At 42.8% G+C, this 20,704-nt stretch overlaps 1 protein-coding gene across 1 annotated transcript; it reads left to right on the forward strand.

Moving 5' to 3' along the window:
• The first annotated feature begins 329 nt into the window (after positions 1-329).
• LRRIQ4 (leucine rich repeats and IQ motif containing 4) lies at positions 330-20,246 on the forward strand. Its single transcript, XM_075548901.1, has 5 exons — positions 330-1,349; positions 8,780-8,953; positions 9,973-10,111; positions 12,190-12,386; positions 20,094-20,246. The coding sequence occupies exons 1-5, from the start codon at positions 330-332 to the stop codon at positions 20,244-20,246; spliced, it is 1,683 nt and encodes a 560-aa protein (XP_075405016.1).
• The last annotated feature ends 458 nt before the right edge of the window (positions 20,247-20,704 follow it).

Here is a 20,704-nt window from a genome sequence, read left to right on the forward strand (position 1 = left end):
GACTGAAATTGGGCCTTTTTATTTTTAAATGCATGTGTAAACTTGATAGAAGAGAAAGGAGCGACTACTTCAATTATTTTCCCAACAAGAAACACAAAAATCTAAATTACCTAAATTTTTAATTCCATTAAAAACTTAAGTACTAAATTGAATGAAGTTTAAATTTTATCTTTTTAAGGATACTAAGTTTCCTGACACATAAACTCTGCATCTTCTCTCTCTCTCTCTCTCTCTCTCTCTCTCTCTCTCTCTCTCTCTCTCTCTCTCTCTCCCCTCTCCTGCCTCTTTTCACAGTATTTCAGGCTTTGAATGTTTGAACGTCCTCCAAAATGTCAACACACATTGTAAAACTAGGAGAACATGCCTCTGCGGTCCGGCAAGATAATCCACAACAGATAACCGATAGAACCTTTTTCATGGATGCTTCTAACCAGAGACTGACGACCATCCCCGTGGAGATTTTAAGATTGAAAGATTTGGAAGAACTCCATTTAGAAAATAACAGAATTGAAGCGATTCCGCAGGGTATTCAGCATTTAAGCAATGTCAGGATCCTCTACTTGAACAAGAACAAACTGAAGAAGCTGTGCCCGGAGCTGGGGAAGCTGAGCAGCCTGGAGGGCCTGGACCTGAGCGACAACCCGGTGGACTTCCCCTCCATCCCCATCATCAGCCACCTGCACGCCCTGCGTGAGCTCCGCCTCTACAGGGTGGCCCTGAAGGAGTTCCCCATCGCCGTCTGTAAGTCCCTTCACCACCTCGAGCTGCTCGGATTGTCCGGAAACCTCTTGAAATCTTTGCCCAAAGAAATGGTGAACCAGACCAAACTGAGGGAGATCTACCTGAACCAAAACAGGTTTGAAACTTTCCCCCCGGAGCTGTGCGCGCTCTCCAGGCTGGAGATCATTGACCTGGATGGGAACAAGGTATCGTCCATCCCACAAGAGATTGGGGATCTGTCCATGCTGCTGAAGTTCTACGTGGCTCGTAACCACGTGTCCGTCATTCCGGAGTCACTGAGCCACTGCAGCAAGTTAACGGTCCTGGATTTTTCCCACAACTCCATCCAGACCCTCCCGCAATCCTTCTCTGAACTCACAGAGATCACGGAAATCGGGCTGAGTGGGAACAACCTGGGGAAGGTGCCCCGCCTCCTCTGTAGATGGCCGTCGCTGCACCTGCTCTACCTGAGCAACACAGGACTGCGGAGTCTGCGGGGCTCCTTCCGGCGCCTGGTCACCTTGTGCTACCTGGATCTCAGCCAGAACCAGCTGGAACGGTTTCCCTTGCAGCTTTGCGCGCTGAAGGACTTGGAAATCCTGGCGCTGGACGACAACAAAATTCAGCAGGTACTGCTAGTCTGTATCCATGCTCCTATGGGACCCCTTCTTGTTCCACCCCAGGGCGGCCTGACGCTGTGTCTGAACAACAGCGCCGTCACCACCTTGGGTGGGCCACCTAGGGTTACAACATGTACCCAGCAAGGTAGCCACATGTCTCTGTTATGTACTGCTGTACCTGAGGCAATATAGACGAGTCTACTTACACACATACATATAATCACATATGTCCTGTATATACACCTGAAATGTCGTATACACCCTAAATGTCATATATATACATATCCTAAAGAATAACAAGTGATATATATTCTATCTATATATCCTATATGTAGGATCTATATTCTGTACATGTAGGATGAGTCCTACAGAGAGGATTTAGCTATCCTACACATCACTGTATAGAATGTATATATACAGAATATAATTTTGAACAAGATCTATATTAAAATAAAACAGTGAAAATGACTGTTAATATATGTTTAGAATATACTCACATGTGACATTCACTGGGCTAAGTGCTTTTACATGGATTATCTCACCTACTTACATACTCGAGTATAAGCCAAGGCACCAAATTTTACTACAAAAAAACTGGGCAGCTTTTTCAACATAAAAAATGTGCTGAAAAAGCTCAGCTTGTACTCGGGTATATGGGCAACTCTCACATTTGACGTTGATAGTATTGTTATCCTTAATGGCACGTGAGGAAAATGAGACAAAGGGCGCTTGGCTCCCTTGTGCAAGGCCACACAATCTGCAAGCAATAGCGCCAGGACTCCACCCAGGGTTACTGGGCTCTAGAGCCTGTATTTTTTTTAACAAAGGTCCCCTTTTTGGGGTCTCCTTAAACCTCAGGCTTTTCTTTTCTTTCTTTCTTTTTAAAAATCTTTTTACTGGGGGCTCATACAACTCTTATCACAATCCATACATACATCAATTGTGTAAAGCACATTTGTACATTCATTGCCCTCATCATTCTCGAAACATTTGTCCTCCACCTAATCCCTTGGCATCAGATCCTCAATTATCCCCTTCCCGCTCCCCCCTCCCTCATGAACCCTTGATAATTTATAAATTATTATTTTGTCATATCTTTCCCTGTCCGACGTCTCCCTTCACCCACTTTTCTTTTGTCCGTCCCCCAGGGAGGAGGTCACATGTAGATCCTTGTAATCGGTTCCCCCTTTCTAGCCCACCCTCCCTCCACCCTCCCAGTATCGCCCCTCACACCACTGGTCTTGAAAGCTCAGGCTTTTCTGATACATGCTACCTTAGAGTCACACTCATGGGAAGCTGCAAACAGATTTGTCCCAGAGCAAGTCTCCTACATGTATACAGAGGGCATGTTAAAAAATGTCCACTATAGTGTGGCTTCCAGTAATGAGACACGGGGATAAACTACATGTCAGTCAGTAGCAAGTGGCAGCATCTTAATAAAACAGAGTACCTCATGATAAGTTCAACGACATATTTATGCATATATTTTGTCTATAAACATCATCAATATGAGTACATCTCAAAAATACCAAGTTCTTATTTAGTAACACCAAATCATTGAACATTCTGATATCACTTATGAATGTTTAAACCACACACAATGACATACACGCAATACACATTTTATAAATATTTTTATGTATCTAATAAAAGTGTACAATTACGAAGTGGAAAGAAACTCACTCAATTCCTGGTGGTGGCGGGCTCTGTGAACAGGGAAGGAGGAAGTCTAGAAAATGAAAAGCTATCAGAAGGACCTGAACACTTTTATTTTTAAATCATGTTATTGGGGGCTTGTTCAGCTCTTCTCACAATCCATCCATCCATCCATCCATTGTGTCAGCACATTTGTACATAGGTTGCCATCATCATTTTCTTTTTTTAACAATTTATTGGGGCTCATACAATTCTTATCACAGTTCATACAAATACATACATCAATTGTATAAAGCACATCTGTACAGTCTTTGCCCTAATCATTTTTTCTCCTCTTTTCTTTTTTTACATTTTATTAGGGACTCATACAACTCTTATCACCATCCATACATATACATACATCAATTGTATAAAGCACATCCATACATTCCCTGCCCCAATCATTCTCAAGGCATTTGCTCTCCACTTAAGCGCCTTGCATCAGGTCCTCTTTTTTTTTTCCCTCCCTCCCCTTTCCCCCCTCCCTCATGTGCCCTTGGTAATTTATACATCGTTATTTTGTCATATCTTGCCCTATCCGGAGTCTCCCTTCCCCCAACCATCATCATTTTCAAAACATATTTTCTACTTGAGCCCCTGGTATCAGCTCCTCATATTTTCCCCTTCCTCCCTCCCCCACCCTCCCTCCCTTCCTTATGAACACTTGATAATTCAGAAATTATTATTTTTTCATGTCTTACACTGACCAATATCTCCCTCCACTCACTTTTTTGTTGTCCATCCCCCAGGGAGGGGATTATATGTAGATCCTTGTGATCAGTTTCCCCTTTCTCCACCCCCCTCCCACCTTCCCCTTACCTTTCTGGTATCGCTACTCAAGGACCTGAACTTGAATGCTAATATTTCACCTCATTTAGGAATAGACATGGGTGATGTGCGTGCATGTGTGGTTCCTTTTGTTACTTGAAAATGAAAAAGTGTAGAGTTGTTGTCAAGATCAAACTCAGCTGTGGAGGGAGCAAAGCAAACTTAGAAATCAACCACTGCAAACCAAGACTAGACCTGCTTTTCCTAACTGGATACCTCTCTCAGTTACTCGCTCTATAGTGTAAAAATCCTGGGCCTTAAAGGCATCTTACTGAATTTTCAAGTTCTAGAAGTTTGTGTGTATATTTGGTTTGCTTTTACTTATTCTGGTCCCTACAGCGTCTTTAAAGAGCCTCTCAGACAGTAAATGTTTTGATGTGAACTTTAATAGTTAGGAAGACAATCTGGGGCTTTAAGCTCTATTTAGGGAGCAACCTACCTTGTAGGGTTGTGGCGTTTCCAGGAAAGGCCATCCCCCCAGTATTCTACCACTGATGTACCCATTTGGGTTTTATTTTTTCAAAGCAGACGGCATTTGACACTCCCCAGTTGGGGGCTTTAGAACATGTTCTTTGGAATGACAGCACATCAATTATTCTTGAATGGTGCTCACAGGTTGTGTGTTCACAAAGAGAGTCCTCATCCAATACCAAGTCTTGCCAGTCATTGTGCTGAAATGGGGAGGTTTTAACATTACTCTCTTGAACATCGCCGCCCTGCTGGCATAGTGGGTTATGCGTCAGGCGGCACCTCAAGGCCAGCAATTCGAAGCCACCAACTGCCCTTCAGGAGAAAGAGCAGTTCTAACCCCCCCCCCAAAAAAAGATGTAAGGTCTTGGAAATCCACAGGGGCAGTTACTCCCTGTGCTGTAGGGTCACTATGTGTCAGAATCAATTTGAGGGCAGTGAGCTTGGTTGGTTTATATTGAACATAGAAGATTTCATGTATTGTTCCCTTTTATTTTATAGCATTCTGACCATATTTTTTGGTCTTCCATTCCCAATTCCCAGTGCACCACCACACCCTGCCCCAATGACCCATGACCTTTAAACCAAGTGCCTATTTGCCTCTCTCCCCAAATTAAAGTGATGGTTTTCTGGTTCTTGACACCTGGCTAGTTTCACCTGTTATAGACTTTTAAATAGCATTTCTGTAGCTTTTCCTTGCCTTGTGAATGTTAAAAAATAAAACAAAAGCTGGTTTTTCCGTGTGTGCCTAGAGGATTTTATCGCCAGGAGCATCTCCTTCAGTGTCCCTGGGTGGTAAAGCCTCATAGCTGTCAACTAAAGGGTTGGAGGCTTAAGGACACTTAGCTGTACCGCCAAAGAACCTGGCTGTCTACCTCGGAACAATCAGCTCCTGTAAACTCTATGGAGCACAGGTCCATTCTGACACGCATGGGGCTGCTGTGACTTCGTAATGGCAACTACGTGGTTATATTTCTTTTATTTTAGAAAATCCTGACAAAATATCCAACTTTAAGATGGCTGTAGTTCAATTACAGTGTCATTGATACTCACCCACATTTGAAGCTCTGAAATATTTTTCTTCTGTGCATCCAGAATGATTTCCATGATGCTTTAATATGACTATAGTGGGACTCTTGGTGCTAGAATATCTGGGGTGTGAGGGCAGGGGGTGGGGGAAACATGTAACGCACTTTGAAAAATAAGATAAAAAATTTTGTTTAAATAAAAGAAAAATCAAAGTTAAACTGATGAACTAAGTAGGCAACAGTAAGACAGAAGTCACTAGGTTATGGTGGTTACTTTCCCATTGTTTTAGATGGTACGGAGTGTAGACACTTGCATTAAAGAGATCCAAGTGCCTGATATGGAATTTTAAAAAGTTGATGGGCAAAGTTTAAGCATCAGACTTAATCAGAAACCTCGTATTTCTGGGAACCTGAGTCCTCATCCTACACGATCAAGAGAAGAATGGAGGTGTTCAGCTGTGAGGGGCTGTTCACCCATGGTCTGTCTGTCCTACCCTTCCTGGAGAGGTTTCGGAGCTCTGGTGGTGCCGCAAGTGTACTCTCTGTTACTAACTGAAAGCAGTTTGGAACCACCAGCTGCTCGGTGGGAGAAAGAAGATTCCAGCCATGGAAACCCTATGGGAGTTCTACTCTCTCCTGGAGGGTCTCCCTGAGCCCTATCAACTCAGAAGCAGTGGGTTTGGGGTTGGATGTGGGGATGCTGGGCTCTCTCCTTTCTAGGAAAGCAGGATGGTAAGGTAGAGAGTGGGTGGGAAGAAAGCCCACAGGCTAACCAGTGAGCTTTGAAGGGTACTTCTAGGTATGAATGAAGTCAGATAAAGTTCGTGTAGCTCAATGTGAATCAAGAAGCCACTGAGACACATAGTTGGGCCTTTTCTGTCTGCAAGAAAATGGTGCATCTCTGTGTCACCACATATGAAAGGAGGAATCTGATTTGTCCAGAAGGTCAGAAAAATTGGTGGATGTGACTGTCCCAAAGATTTTGGCTTAAGAAAATAAAAAGAGTTTGATGATTAACTATGGAATCACCCTTTAGAGGGCTGGAATAGGCACTGTTTAACCCTCAAAGTCTGGGAGTCCATAAAATGTCTATCCATTACCTGCACGAAGCGTCCACCAGAAGGCAGACTGTGACAAGCTGTAATCACACTATAAAGGAAACACTGATTAGAAATAGTATGAACATATGATTACTTCCCAATGAGATTTACATTTCCAAATTGCTGCACTACACAGCCATTTAGCATGAATGCCCATGTCACTAAATGCACCAACTTAGACGAATGAGATGTATGGTGAGTGTGGTGGTTATCATATTAAATCACCCAAGTACTTCCTTTTTCTTTCTTTTTTGGTTTTTTTTTGGCTATAATTTTTTAAATCATTTTATTAGGGGACCATACAACTCTTATCACAATCCATGCATACATCAATTGTGTAAATCACATTTGTACATTCATTGCCCTTATCATTCTCAAAACATCCGCTCTCCACCCAAGCCCCTGGCATCAGCTCCTCATTTTTCCCTCCCTCCTCGCTCCCCCTTTCCCCATGTACCCTTGATAATTTACAAATTATTATTTTGTCATATCTTGCCCTGTCCGACGTCTCCCTTCACCCACTTTTCTGTTGTCCGTCCCCCAGGGAGAGGTTATACGTAGATCCTTGTAATCGGTTCCCCCTTTCCACCCCACCCTCCCAAGATCACCACTCACAGCACTGATCCTGAAGGGATCATTGGCCCTGGATTCCCTGTGTTTCCAGTTTCTATCTGTACCAGTGTATAGCTTCTGGTCTAGCCAGATTTGTAAGGTAGAATTGGGATCATGATAGTGGAAGGGGAGGAAGCATTTAGGAACTAGAGGAAAAGTTGTGTTTCATCATTGCTACATTGCCCCTGACTGGCTCATCTCCTCCCCAAGACCCTTCTGTAAGGGGATGTCCAGTGGCTGACAAATGGGCTTTGGGTCTCCGCTCCGCACTCCCCCCCACCCCAGTAATTCCTTTTACAGTGGTGTCAAGAGTTGCCACCTTGCTGTTCATATATGTGCAGATACATAGGTTAAAAGTTGCTCCAGTTTGGAATGAGGGGGGTTAGGGTAGAGACCCAAAGCACATTTGTAGACAATTGAACATCCCCTCACAAAAAGGTAAGGAAGGGAAGAGCCAGCCAGGGTGGACCATAGCAGCGATGAAACACACAACGTTCCTCTATTTCAGGGGTTCTCAACCTGTGGGCCGCGACCCCTTTGGGGGGGCCAAGTGACTCTTTCACAGGGGGACAACATATTTTTAATGGTTTTAGGAACTGAGACACCACTGCTTTATCCATCTCCAGGTGGGCCTGCCCACATGTGTAGACTGTTACCCATGTTATACCATGCTTCAAGACAAAATTTCATTTATTTGTAATTAGAAATAAATGTTTCACAATATATAATTGCATGTTGTTTTTGTGATTCATCACTATACTTTAATTATGATCAATTTTTAACAATGAAAATACATCCTGCATATCATATATTTACATTATAATTCATAACAGTAGCAAAATTACAGTTATGAAGTAGCAACAAAAATATTATGGTTGGGGGTCACTACAACAAGAGGAACTGTATTAAAGTGTCGAGGCATTAGGAAGGTTAAGAATCAATGTTTTAGTTCTTTAATGTCCCCCACTCCCCAACTATCATGACCCCAGTTCTACCTTACAAACCCGGCTAGACCAGAGCACGTACACTGGTACAGATAAGAGCTCCTGACACACAGAATCCATGACAGATAAATCCCTCAGGAACAATAATAGGAACAGTGTTAACATTAGGGTAAGGGGAAAGAAGGGGGACAAAAGGGGAACCAACGGCAATGATTGATGTATTACTCCCAACCCCAGGGGGACAAACAACAGAAATGTGGGTGAAGGGAGACAGAAGACAGTGTAAAATATGAAAATAATAATAATTTATAGTTTATCAAGGGGTCACAAGGGTGGGAGGCAAAAAAGAGGAGCTGGTACCAAGGCCTCAAGTAGAAAATGTATTGAAAATGATGATAGCAATCTATGTACAAATTTGCTTGATGCAATTGATATATGGATTGTTATAAGAGTTGTAAGAGCCTCCAGTAAAATGCTTTCTATTTTAAAAAAATAATAAAGTTGCTTGGGCGGGGATTTCTCCAGTTAAGACAGTGCATAAAAATGAAACGCAGGTAGCCTCAGAGAAGAAGTGAAACTCTGGGTTTCAGATCCACACACATGAACCCTCTGTAGGCAACCCCACGGGCAAAGGGTTCACCAGGACGGCATGCCCAGCGGCTCTCCTCGTGAGTTCCCTGTCTGCCTCAACCCCAAAGCCCACCTATCTGCTGACTGCTGAAAACACTCTTGACCTGAAACTTATCTCTTTGGAATATTTCTAGCTACCTCCAGATATTGTCTCACTTTCCAAACTGAAGATTCTTGGACTAACAGGAAACCAGTTCTTGGCCTTTCCTGAAGAGGTCTTTACACTGACGACATTGGAAAAACTGTACTTGGGGCAAGACCAGGGAGTCAAGTTTACCAATTTGCCAGAAGGCATTAGCAATCTGCAGGTAAGCCTCCCCACACAAGCAGGCAGAGAAGCAGAACCCACTGACTCTTGAAAGTGGACCGGCTGGAGAGGAGCTGGGCACAGGTGTTCCTTAGGGCTGGGCGTGGACTCATGGATGCTCCAGTTCTTAGCAGACTCCAGATGAGCAGACTTCCCACACGTGGACAGTCCACGGTCTAGTTGAACAGTCCACGGATGAATAGCCAAAGAACATTTTCTTGTGAGGCCATTGGGTATGCCGTGCCACCCTGCCCATCATTTACAGAAATGGAGCCATGGGAAAAGTGAAATCCCCAAAACTGTGCCAAATTCTAGCAAAGAGATACTTCATTCCCAGTCGTCATCCCAGCGTTTCTTTATGCATACATCCTAAAAGAACGCTTATTTTTCCATGGTCCTGTTACTGCACTCCCAGTGATAATGCGTTCGGCGTGGGTCCCTGCACAGTCTCTGAGCTGTACTGGCTTCAGTGCACGAGAGGCTCCTAGCAAAGGGCTCCCGTTCCTGGTTCTCCATCTCTTTTCCGTGTGTTCATAGAACACCTTTTGTCATCTCCTGCTCCCTGTACATGCTATACCACACTCTCCAGAATTCAAGGCAAAACACAAACCCTAAATATTTGCCTAGTGGATTCCCGGTAGTATAACTCAATATATCGGAACCCATCCAAGTGGAAGCAGCAATTGTGACATTTGAGGCAGTTATATAGCAACTACTGCAAACATTACCCTTTGAAAGGGAGAAAATGATAGATGTAAATGATCCCTGAGTCATAGTGAAGCAAGCACTGGCTCTCCAGATCTCATTTCCCTGCTTAAATGGAAAATACGCCCAACGGCGCTTCTGAAAATTAATTTTATTTCTTAAAGATGGCCCTTTAAATATGTGTTTTCCTTCATATCATTGTATTAATCTCCCCCTGCCCCACTTACGGGACACGGGAACACTGGTTCATACGATCCTCTTTGCAAGTTAATAAAATTGTCTTAGCAAGTCATACTCTGCTCTCTGTTACTCCAGCATCTTAAAGAACTGCACATAGAACACAATCACCTGCAGCACCTGCCCGAATCTTTGGGGTCACTGTCTAACCTGCAAATTCTTGATTGCCGCCATAATTTGCTTCGGCGACTTCCAGATGCCATTTGCCAATTACAAGGTAAGGAATGTTCATAGAGCCACGGCCTATTAAGAATGTAATGTTTTTGTTGGGTGCCATCCGTCATTTCCAACCCGCAGTGATCCCGTGTGACAGAGTTGAACTGCCCGTAAATCTAGTGCAGCAGATACCCCAGGTCTTTCTTCCGCAGAGCCACTGGATGGATGGGTTAGCAGCTGAATGCTTAGCCAGTGAGCCACCAGTGCTTCCGGTGGTTAATTGCTTCCTTGCTTCGTTGAAGATCTTTCTCTGTATGGAGGACTGAACCCCTCACTCATTACTTCCCGGCAGTTGCTCACCAGCCACATGGTTAGTACAGCGAAGGGCCTCACAGAGGCCCCCAGATTGTACAGGGAATTTAAAACAACAGGTGGCTACGGCTAAGAAAAGGAACCTCTATCGCCTCATTCATTGCAGCAACAACTGTCGTTTATGGAGCATCTACTGTGTCGCGTTTGAAATTGGAGTCTGCAGTAAATTGGCATGTTGATCACTTGCGCACCATTGTATTGGCTCTGACTCATGGTGACCCTCTAGGACAGGGTAGAACTACCCGTGTGGGTTTCAGGGATTTGTACTTAATTCTTCACGAGAGTAGAAAGCCTCATCGTTCTCCCTCTTGACCCCTTAGGGCATCTGAATAAAAATGCTGGTTTTCACCCTCCGTGGTGAAAACCAGCAAGGAGGAATTTGGGAACTACAGGATGGATCTGTGAGATCATAGGATTTACACTTAAAAACCCAAGTATTTTCCACTAGGCTAAACCATTGTTCCTTTCTCCATCCATCAAGCCTTCCATCCACTTAGCAAGCTTTTGCTGAACACCTGCTGGGGATGGGGCATGGGGAGTATGCTGGTTTTGCCATCATGCTCTAAAGCCCCACTGTTGGTAGGTAAGTTCTTACACTATGGCCAGAAGGATGAGGGAATACACCTGAAAAGTGGGTGAAGGGAGACAGCGGAAGATGTAAGATATGAAAATAATAATTTATAATTTATTAAGGGTTCATGAGGGAGGGTGAAGGAGGGAGTGAAAAAATGAGGAGCTGATATCAAGGGCTCAAGTAGAAAGCAAATGCTTTGAGAATGATGATGGCAACCTGTATACAAATGTGCTTGACGCAATGGATGAATGGATGGATGGATGGATGGATGGTGATAAGAGCTGTATGAACCTCCAATGAGAAGATTTAATAAAGAAGATAGAGGCTGCTGCCTAACCACAGATATTCAAAACCATGGCTCAGGGGTGATGCTCCTGACCGCACATTGCTTTCCCGACCTTTGTCCCTGGATGAACTGAATTCCTTCGAAAGGTTTCAGTGTTCACTATTTCTCTCTCTCTAATCTTTACTGACATTGGCTTCAGGAATGAGTTTAACTCATCTAGGTTGTAAAGATGATACCTGATCTGATAATTGAATCTTATGTATAGCCCGTTCCATGGCACAGCAGCAAACACACATTCCAAAAGGACTGGACTAAAGAATGCCTATTTATTTATCTATTTATGTATCTATCTATCTATTTATTTCCCCCTCTGAATTAGTTTATTGTGCCAACCTGGCCAATAAACACATGTGGGGTTAATTGAAGAGTGGAGGGATAAATGACTCTCTTGCTTTCTGATGGTCGGACCAGGGTGCAGCTGCCTTAACCAGTTCCCTGCTTCAGCTGGCTGCTAGGCTCACTTTATGCAAGACATCCCTGAGGAGAAGCCACATGGACCAATCCTGATGCAGCCTTTGGTGCTGGAGCAGCCATGTGGGCACCCCTGCCAGTGCTGACATGCTTACACATTCACTGACTAGGCTTTCCTCCTGCAGTCAGTGTCATAGTGTGTGTTTTGTGAGATGGAGGAGGACTTTGTGGATTGGTGTCGGACATATGGGTTAATGTTGGACTTGTGGGCTTGGGCAGCACTGGGTTGGGATGTTTTCTTGATGTGCACTTACCCTTTATATAAAACTCTCTCTTATACATGAGTTTCTGTGGATTTGTTTCTCTAAAGTACCCAGACTGACATACCATCCTTAAGGTAAATGCACCATTTGAAAAATATATTTTTTCTTTTCAGCTTTGACAGAATTGCTACTGAAGGACAACTTGCTCACCCATCTTCCGGAGAATTTGGATAATCTGGTGAACGTCAAGGTGCTGACTCTGATGGAAAACCCTATGGAAGAGCCGCCCATAGATGTGTGCTCTGAAGGCATTGAGGCCATATGGAAATACCTTAAGGAAAACCGAAATAGGAAATTAATGGCGACAAAGGTAAAATCAGCAGAAATCTGAACACATTCGCACTTGGTTTGGAAGGGGATTAGTTTTCAAATCGTGGCTTATCCAGTGAAGCTTCCCTTTACACATCTAGTGCCCTTTGTAACCCTATAACACCAAGCACAAGGTTTTCATAGCATTTCATTAAATATATTAATATATACAGATAATTTATGTATATATTAATATATAGATGATATATGTATATATTAATATATATAGATAACTATGAAAGTAAAGAATAAAAACAACAAAAATTTTTCCCTGAAATAAAAAATTCAGGCATTATAGGACTAAATCAGCGTGCACTGGAAAGATGCCTATAGTAGATCAAAGGGATAAACCTGACTTGAGTGGTTACAACCTTGTCAGCGGGTTCCCCCTCTGATGAATGTTGGAGCTGATGTGGTTTTCAAGACGTTCTGTTGTTTTTGTTTGTTTGTTCATATTGGGGTGTATCTTAGATGTGTTCTGTCATTGGGTGGGGGTCACACTCTTGAATTGGTATTATATGTCTTTCTGACTTTTGGTATATGAAATCCACGATTGATGAACCTATAGGGACAGCAAGAAGAATAAGGGTTTCTGGTGTGTGTGTAGTGGTATAAAAGGGAGCCAATGTCAAGGAGTCCAGGAAGGAAAAGGATGTTTGGAAACTGACTGTGGTCGCATTGGCACAATACTGTTTGATGTGATTGAACTGTGGTATGATATGATATATGTAGCATCTCCCAATAATAATAATAAAAGAAATAAAGAACAAACCACATAGAGATAAGAAGAGACTGAAAAGTCAAACTAGTTGCCATGGAGTTGATCCTGCCTCATGACAAGCCCAGGTGTGTCAGAGTAAACCTTTGCCCCATGCGGTTTTCCATGGCTGATCTTTGTAGACGTGTGCTGCCAGACCTTTCCCTCAAGGCGCCTCAGGATGGACGCGAATTTCCAATCTTTCAGTTAGCAGTAGATGGTAGTAACTGTTTACACCTGCCAGGTACTCCTCTTGAGAGCAAAGACTCTTATTTACCTTTATATTCCTAGGGTTACATGTGAGTCGTGCACGCATTAGCCCCCCTGTTTTTCTCTTGTATGTCCCTTACCTCTTTGTTAGGTCAGAAGCCAACAAAACAGGCAAGAGAAAGCATAACTCAAATCCCAAAACAATCTGAAATTCTTGGACTATTTATTGGAATGAAAAAGATACACATTCACAATAAGAGAAACTCATTGACCGCTGACATCAAGTCAAGTCTCACTCGCCTACTGGGATAAGATCTAGGGACCAGAGTCGAGGATCCAAGGGTTCAGAGCCTTGTGGCAAGGTTTCCTTGATGATAGAGGATGGACTCCCCTTGCCTCATTGGCAATGTCCAGGGAGACAAAAGGCTAGCCCAGACAGGTCAGTCATCGACCCGACTTAGTCAATCTTCTTTATTCTTCAACTGGGACAGGTCCTATCACCTCTCATTCAGATAATGACATTGGTCTCCTAAATCACTCCCCCACTTCCACCATGTTCCCCCACAATCTACCTTCCAGTCTGCACTCAGGCTGAGGCTCTGGAAACATAAGTCTGATCCTGCCACTCTTCTGCTGAAATCTAACATTCATCCTTTCCCCTGGAACAAAAGACAAAGTTTGTTCTATATAAGGCCCGACCAATGGGCTTTCCTGCTATCCCTTTAAAATAGTATTTTACACTTCCTCACTCTCTGAAATGAAACCCACTTATTCGTAACTGACCACAGCACATACTTTGGAGAAATCAAAACAACGCAACTTACATAAGGAATAAAAGAGAGTAATTAATGTTATAATATTCACTTAACTATGTATATAAGGAAGTACCTCTCCCCCAAATTGGAGCTTTCATAGTACACATTTTTCCCGCTAGGTGAGTATCTAGCAACTCGGTATGAGTTAGTGCACCCAGTAGTGTCGCCTAGGAAGGGGGTCTCTGGTCACAGTGAAATTTTTTGTAAAAGAAGTTCCACTCCAAACTCATTTTTTGTGATGGCTGATTTAAGGGAACAGCTTGTGGCTATGAAATTTTGTTTCCTGCTCTGGAAAAATGCCACAGAAACTATTGTGATGTTAGACACATCATACACAGCACGGTGGGAGAAACTCAAGTGTATGAGTGGTTTTCTCATTTCTAAAAAGGTGAAATATTGATTGACAACAAATCTTGTTCTGGACATCCGTCAACTTCCCCAAAGGATGGAAATGTCCACCAAATTTGTGTACTTGTGCTCGAAGACTGATGATGGACCATTGAAGAGCTGGGGAAGTTATCTGGACTATCTTGGAGCTCAGTTCAGTGAATTAAATGAAGATTTTGGAATGAGAAGGGTCGCTGCAAATGTGTGCCTCGGGTTCTGACTGAGCAGGAAAAAGAGCTTTGAGTGGGAACATGGTGTGTTTTGAAAGAAGAACTCTGTGAAGCGACACAGACTTTTTCCCAAGGTCATTACTGATGACGAGACATGGTGCTAATCTTATGACCCTGCAAGCAGACATCAATCAAGTCAGTGGAAGATGTCATTGTCACCTCGCTCCCCCCAAAGCTTGTCAAGTGAAATCAAAGAACAAGATGATGATGATATATATATATTAATGTGAGGGGGAGGGTGCATTTGGAGTTCGTTCTGCCAGGTCAGACTGTTAATTGAGCTTTCTATTTAAAAGTTCTGAACAGATTTCATAACAGTGTGTGACCGAAAAAGGTCTGATCTGTGGCAGACAGGGGACTGGTTTCGCCACACACAATGCACCTGCTCACGCAGCCATCTCAGTGCAACAGTTCTGGCCAGAACCCAGGATGCCTCTCTTGCTCCATGCACCTGACTCACCTGACCTCTCTCCTCGTGACTTCTTTTTGTTTCTGTGAATGAAGAGGGACATGAAAGGACAGCGATTTGACAATGTATAAGTGAAGAAAAAAATGAGGGAGGTGCTGTCAGCCATCCAAACAGATGAGTTTGAAAAATGTTTCCAAGAATGGAATCGCAGATTTGACAAATGTATTAAGTGTAATGGAGAGTACTTTGAAGGTGATAAGGTTGTTTTGAACAAAAATTTAAATACACAGCTCTGAAAAAATTCCTGATTTTTTTGTTGGGGGGGCGGGGGGATAGTGTACCACCTCATGTAGTCAAGAATAATCTGGAAAAGTGAAAACTACACTTTTAATTATGTTCTTCCTAAAAGTATTATGTTCTTCCTTGCACGTTGTTAAGTGGGTATTTCATTTAGGCCGTTCCATGAGATCAAAATGAGGCAATCTGCCCCACTGAGCTCCAGTCTCAGAAACACTTTCGGTTCACTGTGAATCGAAATCACCTGAGTCCCCTTAAAGGCAGTCGGCTTGGTTTTTTGATTTGATGAGTGTGACTCACTGTGAAGGAAGGATATATAAATCCCAGTGGGTTTTAAAGACTGAAAATTTTAAATAGACCTGATAGGTGAATGTTTTGAATGTATCCCAGAGAATCTAAATACATTACGATTTGATATACATGAGTTCAGATTAATCTTTAAAATAAGTTCTATACAGGCTGAAATTTTATCCCAATCCTTTTCTTCTTGAATATATATTTACATACCGCTTACGTACTTACATTCTACTTATATATTTATCCTGAGTTTATCTTAATGTTGTATTTTTTTATTTTAAGATTTAACTTATGTAAATATTTTTGTCGTCTTTGATCTGTCTTCTCACCAGCGATTCCTTCATTGACCCATCCCACTTCACTCAGTCAGTTATTCAACAAATATTTGTTGAGCTGCTTCTATGCACCAGGCACTGTGCTAGGTACTGGAGGTGGATCCAGGATCAAAGCAGACACCTTTCTGCCCTCACATTGCCTAAGATCCTAGCGGAAGGTGGATAAACATTGTGAACTATGGAACGCAGGAATGTATGACGGATTAGAAAGTGATTAAGTGTCACGGGTAAACCTCAAACCAAGAGGAGCTGAGCTTTCCAGAAGCAGTGGTGGGGATTTTCACTTTCAATAGATGCTCAGCTTGACCTCTGCTGAGCAGATGAATACTGAGGAAAACCAACCCAGCGAGGGAGGCAGGAAATGGGTCATGCAGATCTTGAGAGAAGGAGGCTCCTGAGCTGGGATTATGGCTGGTATGTGGTGAGAGCCTGAGAGCCCTTAGGAAATGGAGCAGAGGTGGGGGGTGGGGGGGTGGCTCTGTAAGTCATTATAAGGATTTTTGCTTTTATTCTGAAAGAATTGGGGAACCATTATAAGAAAAACACTAGTATGTATTTTCATGTATTTATATTTTAAATAACTTTATTGTGATTTAGGCGAAAGTGACTGAGCAGATCACCCATTTTACATTCAACAATTTATCCATATTATATTTCAACTGGATTCATTTAAATCCCCTCATTGTACTCTCAATTATCCTGCTTTCTCCCTGTATTTTCTGTTTCCATCCCTCCTCCTCTCTTAACACTCTGCCCTTGGGTCAATGTCATCCTATTGATCTTGAATGGCTGCTTATTCTGATCTGGGGTGAGTTCCGTTCCAGACCTGAGGAGTGACTACGGGTTGTAACCTTGAGGGTCCGATCTGTCTCTATCTGACCAGTAGGCCTGGTCTTGTCCAAGGCTTCTGAGTTTTGTTACACACTTTTTCCACTCTGTAGGATCTTTCAATGTGATTTTCTTCCCAGTAGTTAGTAGTGAGAGCAAAGCACCATCTGGTTCTTCCGGCCTGTGCTATAGGTTTCTAAAAGGTTATTCAGGCGATCGTGCAGTGTGGCAAACAAGTAAAGCAATTATAAGAGAAGACAAAGATGATGTTTGGAATACTTCTAGCAGGGACAGTTTTAAGAAGTGATCTTATTGACAGATGGAATCTGGGCTCCCACGTAATGCTAGCCCCAATTAGTTCTTATAACATGGCCCTGCTCGACACTCGGTTTCATGAAAGATCACTGAACATAAGGGTGCTACAGCAATGGGTGAAGAAAGCAGATGGTGCCCGGCTAGCAACTGGAATAGTGTCTGGGTCTTAAGGGCTTGTGCTCAAACAAGCAACCATCTAAGTGAGGTGTCAACATCGAAGAGGCATAATAACCTATGTGATTCAAAGTTGACAATAACAAATTCCAAATACGATGAAGGGAAAAGTTTCAGAGCTTAAATTGTGAAAATACAATTTGTAGAAGGCGCTGGAAGACAGTGGGAGCCCCAAACCCATCTGGAGGTCAGATGAAGCCTCTGGCAGGTTCCCGTGAACCACAGGCAAAGCTTTCCTATCAGACAGTGGATCAAACTGTGGTAGAATATGATACTTGGTCAGTTGACCTCTCTCCCTCTTGACCCAAACTGGACTTGCTATAGGTTCAAATATTTTTTCTCGTTTGTTCCATGACAGAAATTTCTTCTCTGGCTTTTAAAATGTTGCTGGTGTCTTTTTTCTCTTATTTTTATTTTTATCTTTATACGATGATGGTGATTTTCTTCTTTTTCATTTTGTTTTTGATCTTTATTGTTTCTGTGGGGTTTTCCATGTTGTGAAGCACAGGAGGAGTTGATGCATAGAAATAATAACTGATTCCAGGATTTTTCAGGGATGGGGGGAGATTTGGGGAAAAAGCAGGAGGGGGGAAAGAGCATTAGAATTGATTGTGATGACATATGCAACTCTTTTAAAAATGATTTAACTATCTAAGTATATGATATGTGAATATTAAATCAAGAAAACTACTTAACTAATATTTTAAAAAGATCAAACTTCACCAGTGTTTACCATGGGTTGAGAGAGAACAAAATTTTGCTTAGGGGAGATTGAGTTTATGTTAATGGTGGTGGAATAATTTGGAAAAGGATATCAATAATGCTTGCACAATATTAAGTGGATAATCAGTAGCATTGAATTATACATGTAGAAGTTGTTGAATTGGAGAATGTTTTCTTGTGTATATTTTTGCCACAATAAAAAAATAATTACATTGGGTGGGGGTGATCTAATTCTGGGTATATCTTTTAAGTAAAGCCGATGCATCTTCTGAAGGATAGGATGGGGGATGTTAGCAAAAGCAAGCAATCAAGGTTGACTCCAAGGAATTTTACCTGAACAACTGGAAGAATGCAGTTGCCCGAAACCGAGATGGAGAAATTGGGGAGTGGGAGGCGAGACCAGAAGGAATGTCTTAAGTTGGAGCTACGCATTAGATCTCGCAAGTGGACATGTTCACCTGTTGCTGGATAAGAGTCAGGAGCGAGAGAGAGCAAGAATGGAGACCCAAGTCTTCTCTATACAGATACACAGCCACAAGACTAAGAACACCAAGGGAGTAAATACAGAGTGGGGGCCGGGGGCCAGGAGAGTACCCGTGCATGGCAACATTGAAACGTGGAGACTAGCAAAGGGCACTGAGAAAGACTTGCCATTGAAGTGAGGAAATATCAAGAGATTGGGGTGTCCTGGAAGACAAGAAAATAGCTTCGAGGAGGAGAGAATGGGCAACTGTTTGAAACAAGTGGATTTTGTGAGGCCTGAGGAACTGGCCAGTGGATCTTAGCAACATGGAGACATTAGGGACTTTGGATGAAAAGTTTTTGTTAGAGTAGTGCAGGATTTAATGCACAACTTTTTAACAAAAACAACATTTTATTAGGGACTCATACAACTCTTATCACAATTAATGGACAACTCTTAAAGCCGTACCAGCACTACTGAATGGATTCCAACTCATTCAAAGTAGAACTGTTCCATGGAGTTTTTTCCCTGGTGGTGCTGTGAAGTAAGCATTGAGCTGCTAATTCTGAGGTCAGCCGTTCAAACCAACTAGCTCCTCCTTAGGAGAAAACGAGGCTGCCTACTTCTGTAATGATCTACAGTCCAGGAAACCCCTTAGGGTCACTCTGAGTCAACATTAACTTGATGACAGTAGGCAACCTTTATGGAAATGGATTGCCGGGTGTTTCATCTGAGGCATCTCTTTTAGTTAGCAATCAAACAACTCACAGTTTGTAATACTCAATGACTTCAAGAGACAATTAGGGGAGAACTGGAGACTGCAAGTGTGGAAAATGCCTTGAGAGACTTTGCTTTAAGGGAAAAATAGGTCAGGGACTGTGTGTGTGTGTGTGTGTGTGTGTGTGTGTGTGTGTGTGTGTGTGTGTCTAAGACTGGGGAAATAATGGCATGTTTCTATGAATTGAGAGTGAGCCAGCAGAGGGGGCTGTGGGGGATGATGGCAGCGGGTGGAAGATATTGTGGGAGTCATGTTACAGAGTGAGTGAGAGCCGAGAGGAGCACAGGCCTGTCCCAAGCGGGCAGGCGATGTATAGACACTCAATCTTACTCCATTCTCATTCCCCATAGCATTTCTCACATCAGACAGGTTCTATATTCATGTGTTTATTACTTACTCTCTCATCCCCCACTGAAATGCAAGCTCCATAAAAAGGCAGCAAATTAGTTTTTTTACTGCCATTTCCCAAAGGTCTACAGAGGTACGTACCTGCCCCGTAAGCATGCAGATGCTTTATTTAGAACTTTCCTTGAATCATGGTTGATTGAGAAAGAGAGGAAAACAGGTTTGGAGCGTCATGCCTCCCGTCACATACTCAAGAGCACAGAGCCGACCACAGAGACTGAGCTAGCTCTCTGCAGGCCACCATGTCGCTCGCGGATGCTGAGTTTGAGTGTATCTTGTTTCCAGATCCAGGCGTGGTGGCGTGGAATGATGGTAAGGACAGGACTGGGGAGCTATGAAGAACTCCAAAAACCACGAAAAAAAGGGAAGACCTCTCCAAACGATAAGAAGGGAAAGAAGGCAGAGAAAGGAAAACCTCCAAAGGGAAATAAGAAATAACTATAGCTTGATGGTGGTAATTAATCCGCACGGATTAAGACAGCCAAATATCTAGGAACTAAATGACTACTGTTCCAAAATTAAACCTTGAGCCATGGTTCTGTGTAACACAAAAGATTCCTACTTTTCTGACATATTTATTGGTAAGATGATATGAAGCCTGGGAGTTGTTTCCGAATCAGTTGGGTGAGGTGAGTGAGTCGGGATCCAAATAGGTTGACCGTGAGTTGGTATTTGTTCGAGCAGGTGATGAGTACACTCATCGTTGTACCGTCTGGTTTTGTTGTTGCTGCCTTTTAACTTTTATTTTGAAATAACTTCCGATCCACGGGAAGTTCCACGGAAACCTACAGGGGGATGCAGTATACCTTTCACCCTGCTTCTTAGTGCTACCACTCTGCACAATAAAACCAGGAAACTGGGACAGTCCACTCCTCTTACTCACATAGCTTCGACTA

The sequence above is a fragment of the Tenrec ecaudatus genome, chromosome 4, assembly GCF_050624435.1.
Source record: "Tenrec ecaudatus isolate mTenEca1 chromosome 4, mTenEca1.hap1, whole genome shotgun sequence".
NCBI lineage: Eukaryota > Metazoa > Chordata > Mammalia > Afrosoricida > Tenrecidae > Tenrec > Tenrec ecaudatus.

What these genes read in the sequence shown, in the direction of transcription:
- LRRIQ4 (XM_075548901.1), top strand. Translation starts at nt 330, where the DNA reads ATGTCAACACACATTGTAAAACTAGGAGAACATGCCTCTGCGGTCCGG. An exon ending in AAGGCATTAGCAATCTGCAG is followed by an intron (nt 8,954 to 9,972) that starts GTAAGCCTCCCC and finishes CTGTTACTCCAG; the next exon opens with CATCTTAAAGAACTGCACAT. An exon ending in GGAAATTAATGGCGACAAAG is followed by an intron (nt 12,387 to 20,093) that starts GTAAAATCAGCA and finishes TCTTGTTTCCAG; the next exon opens with ATCCAGGCGTGGTGGCGTGG.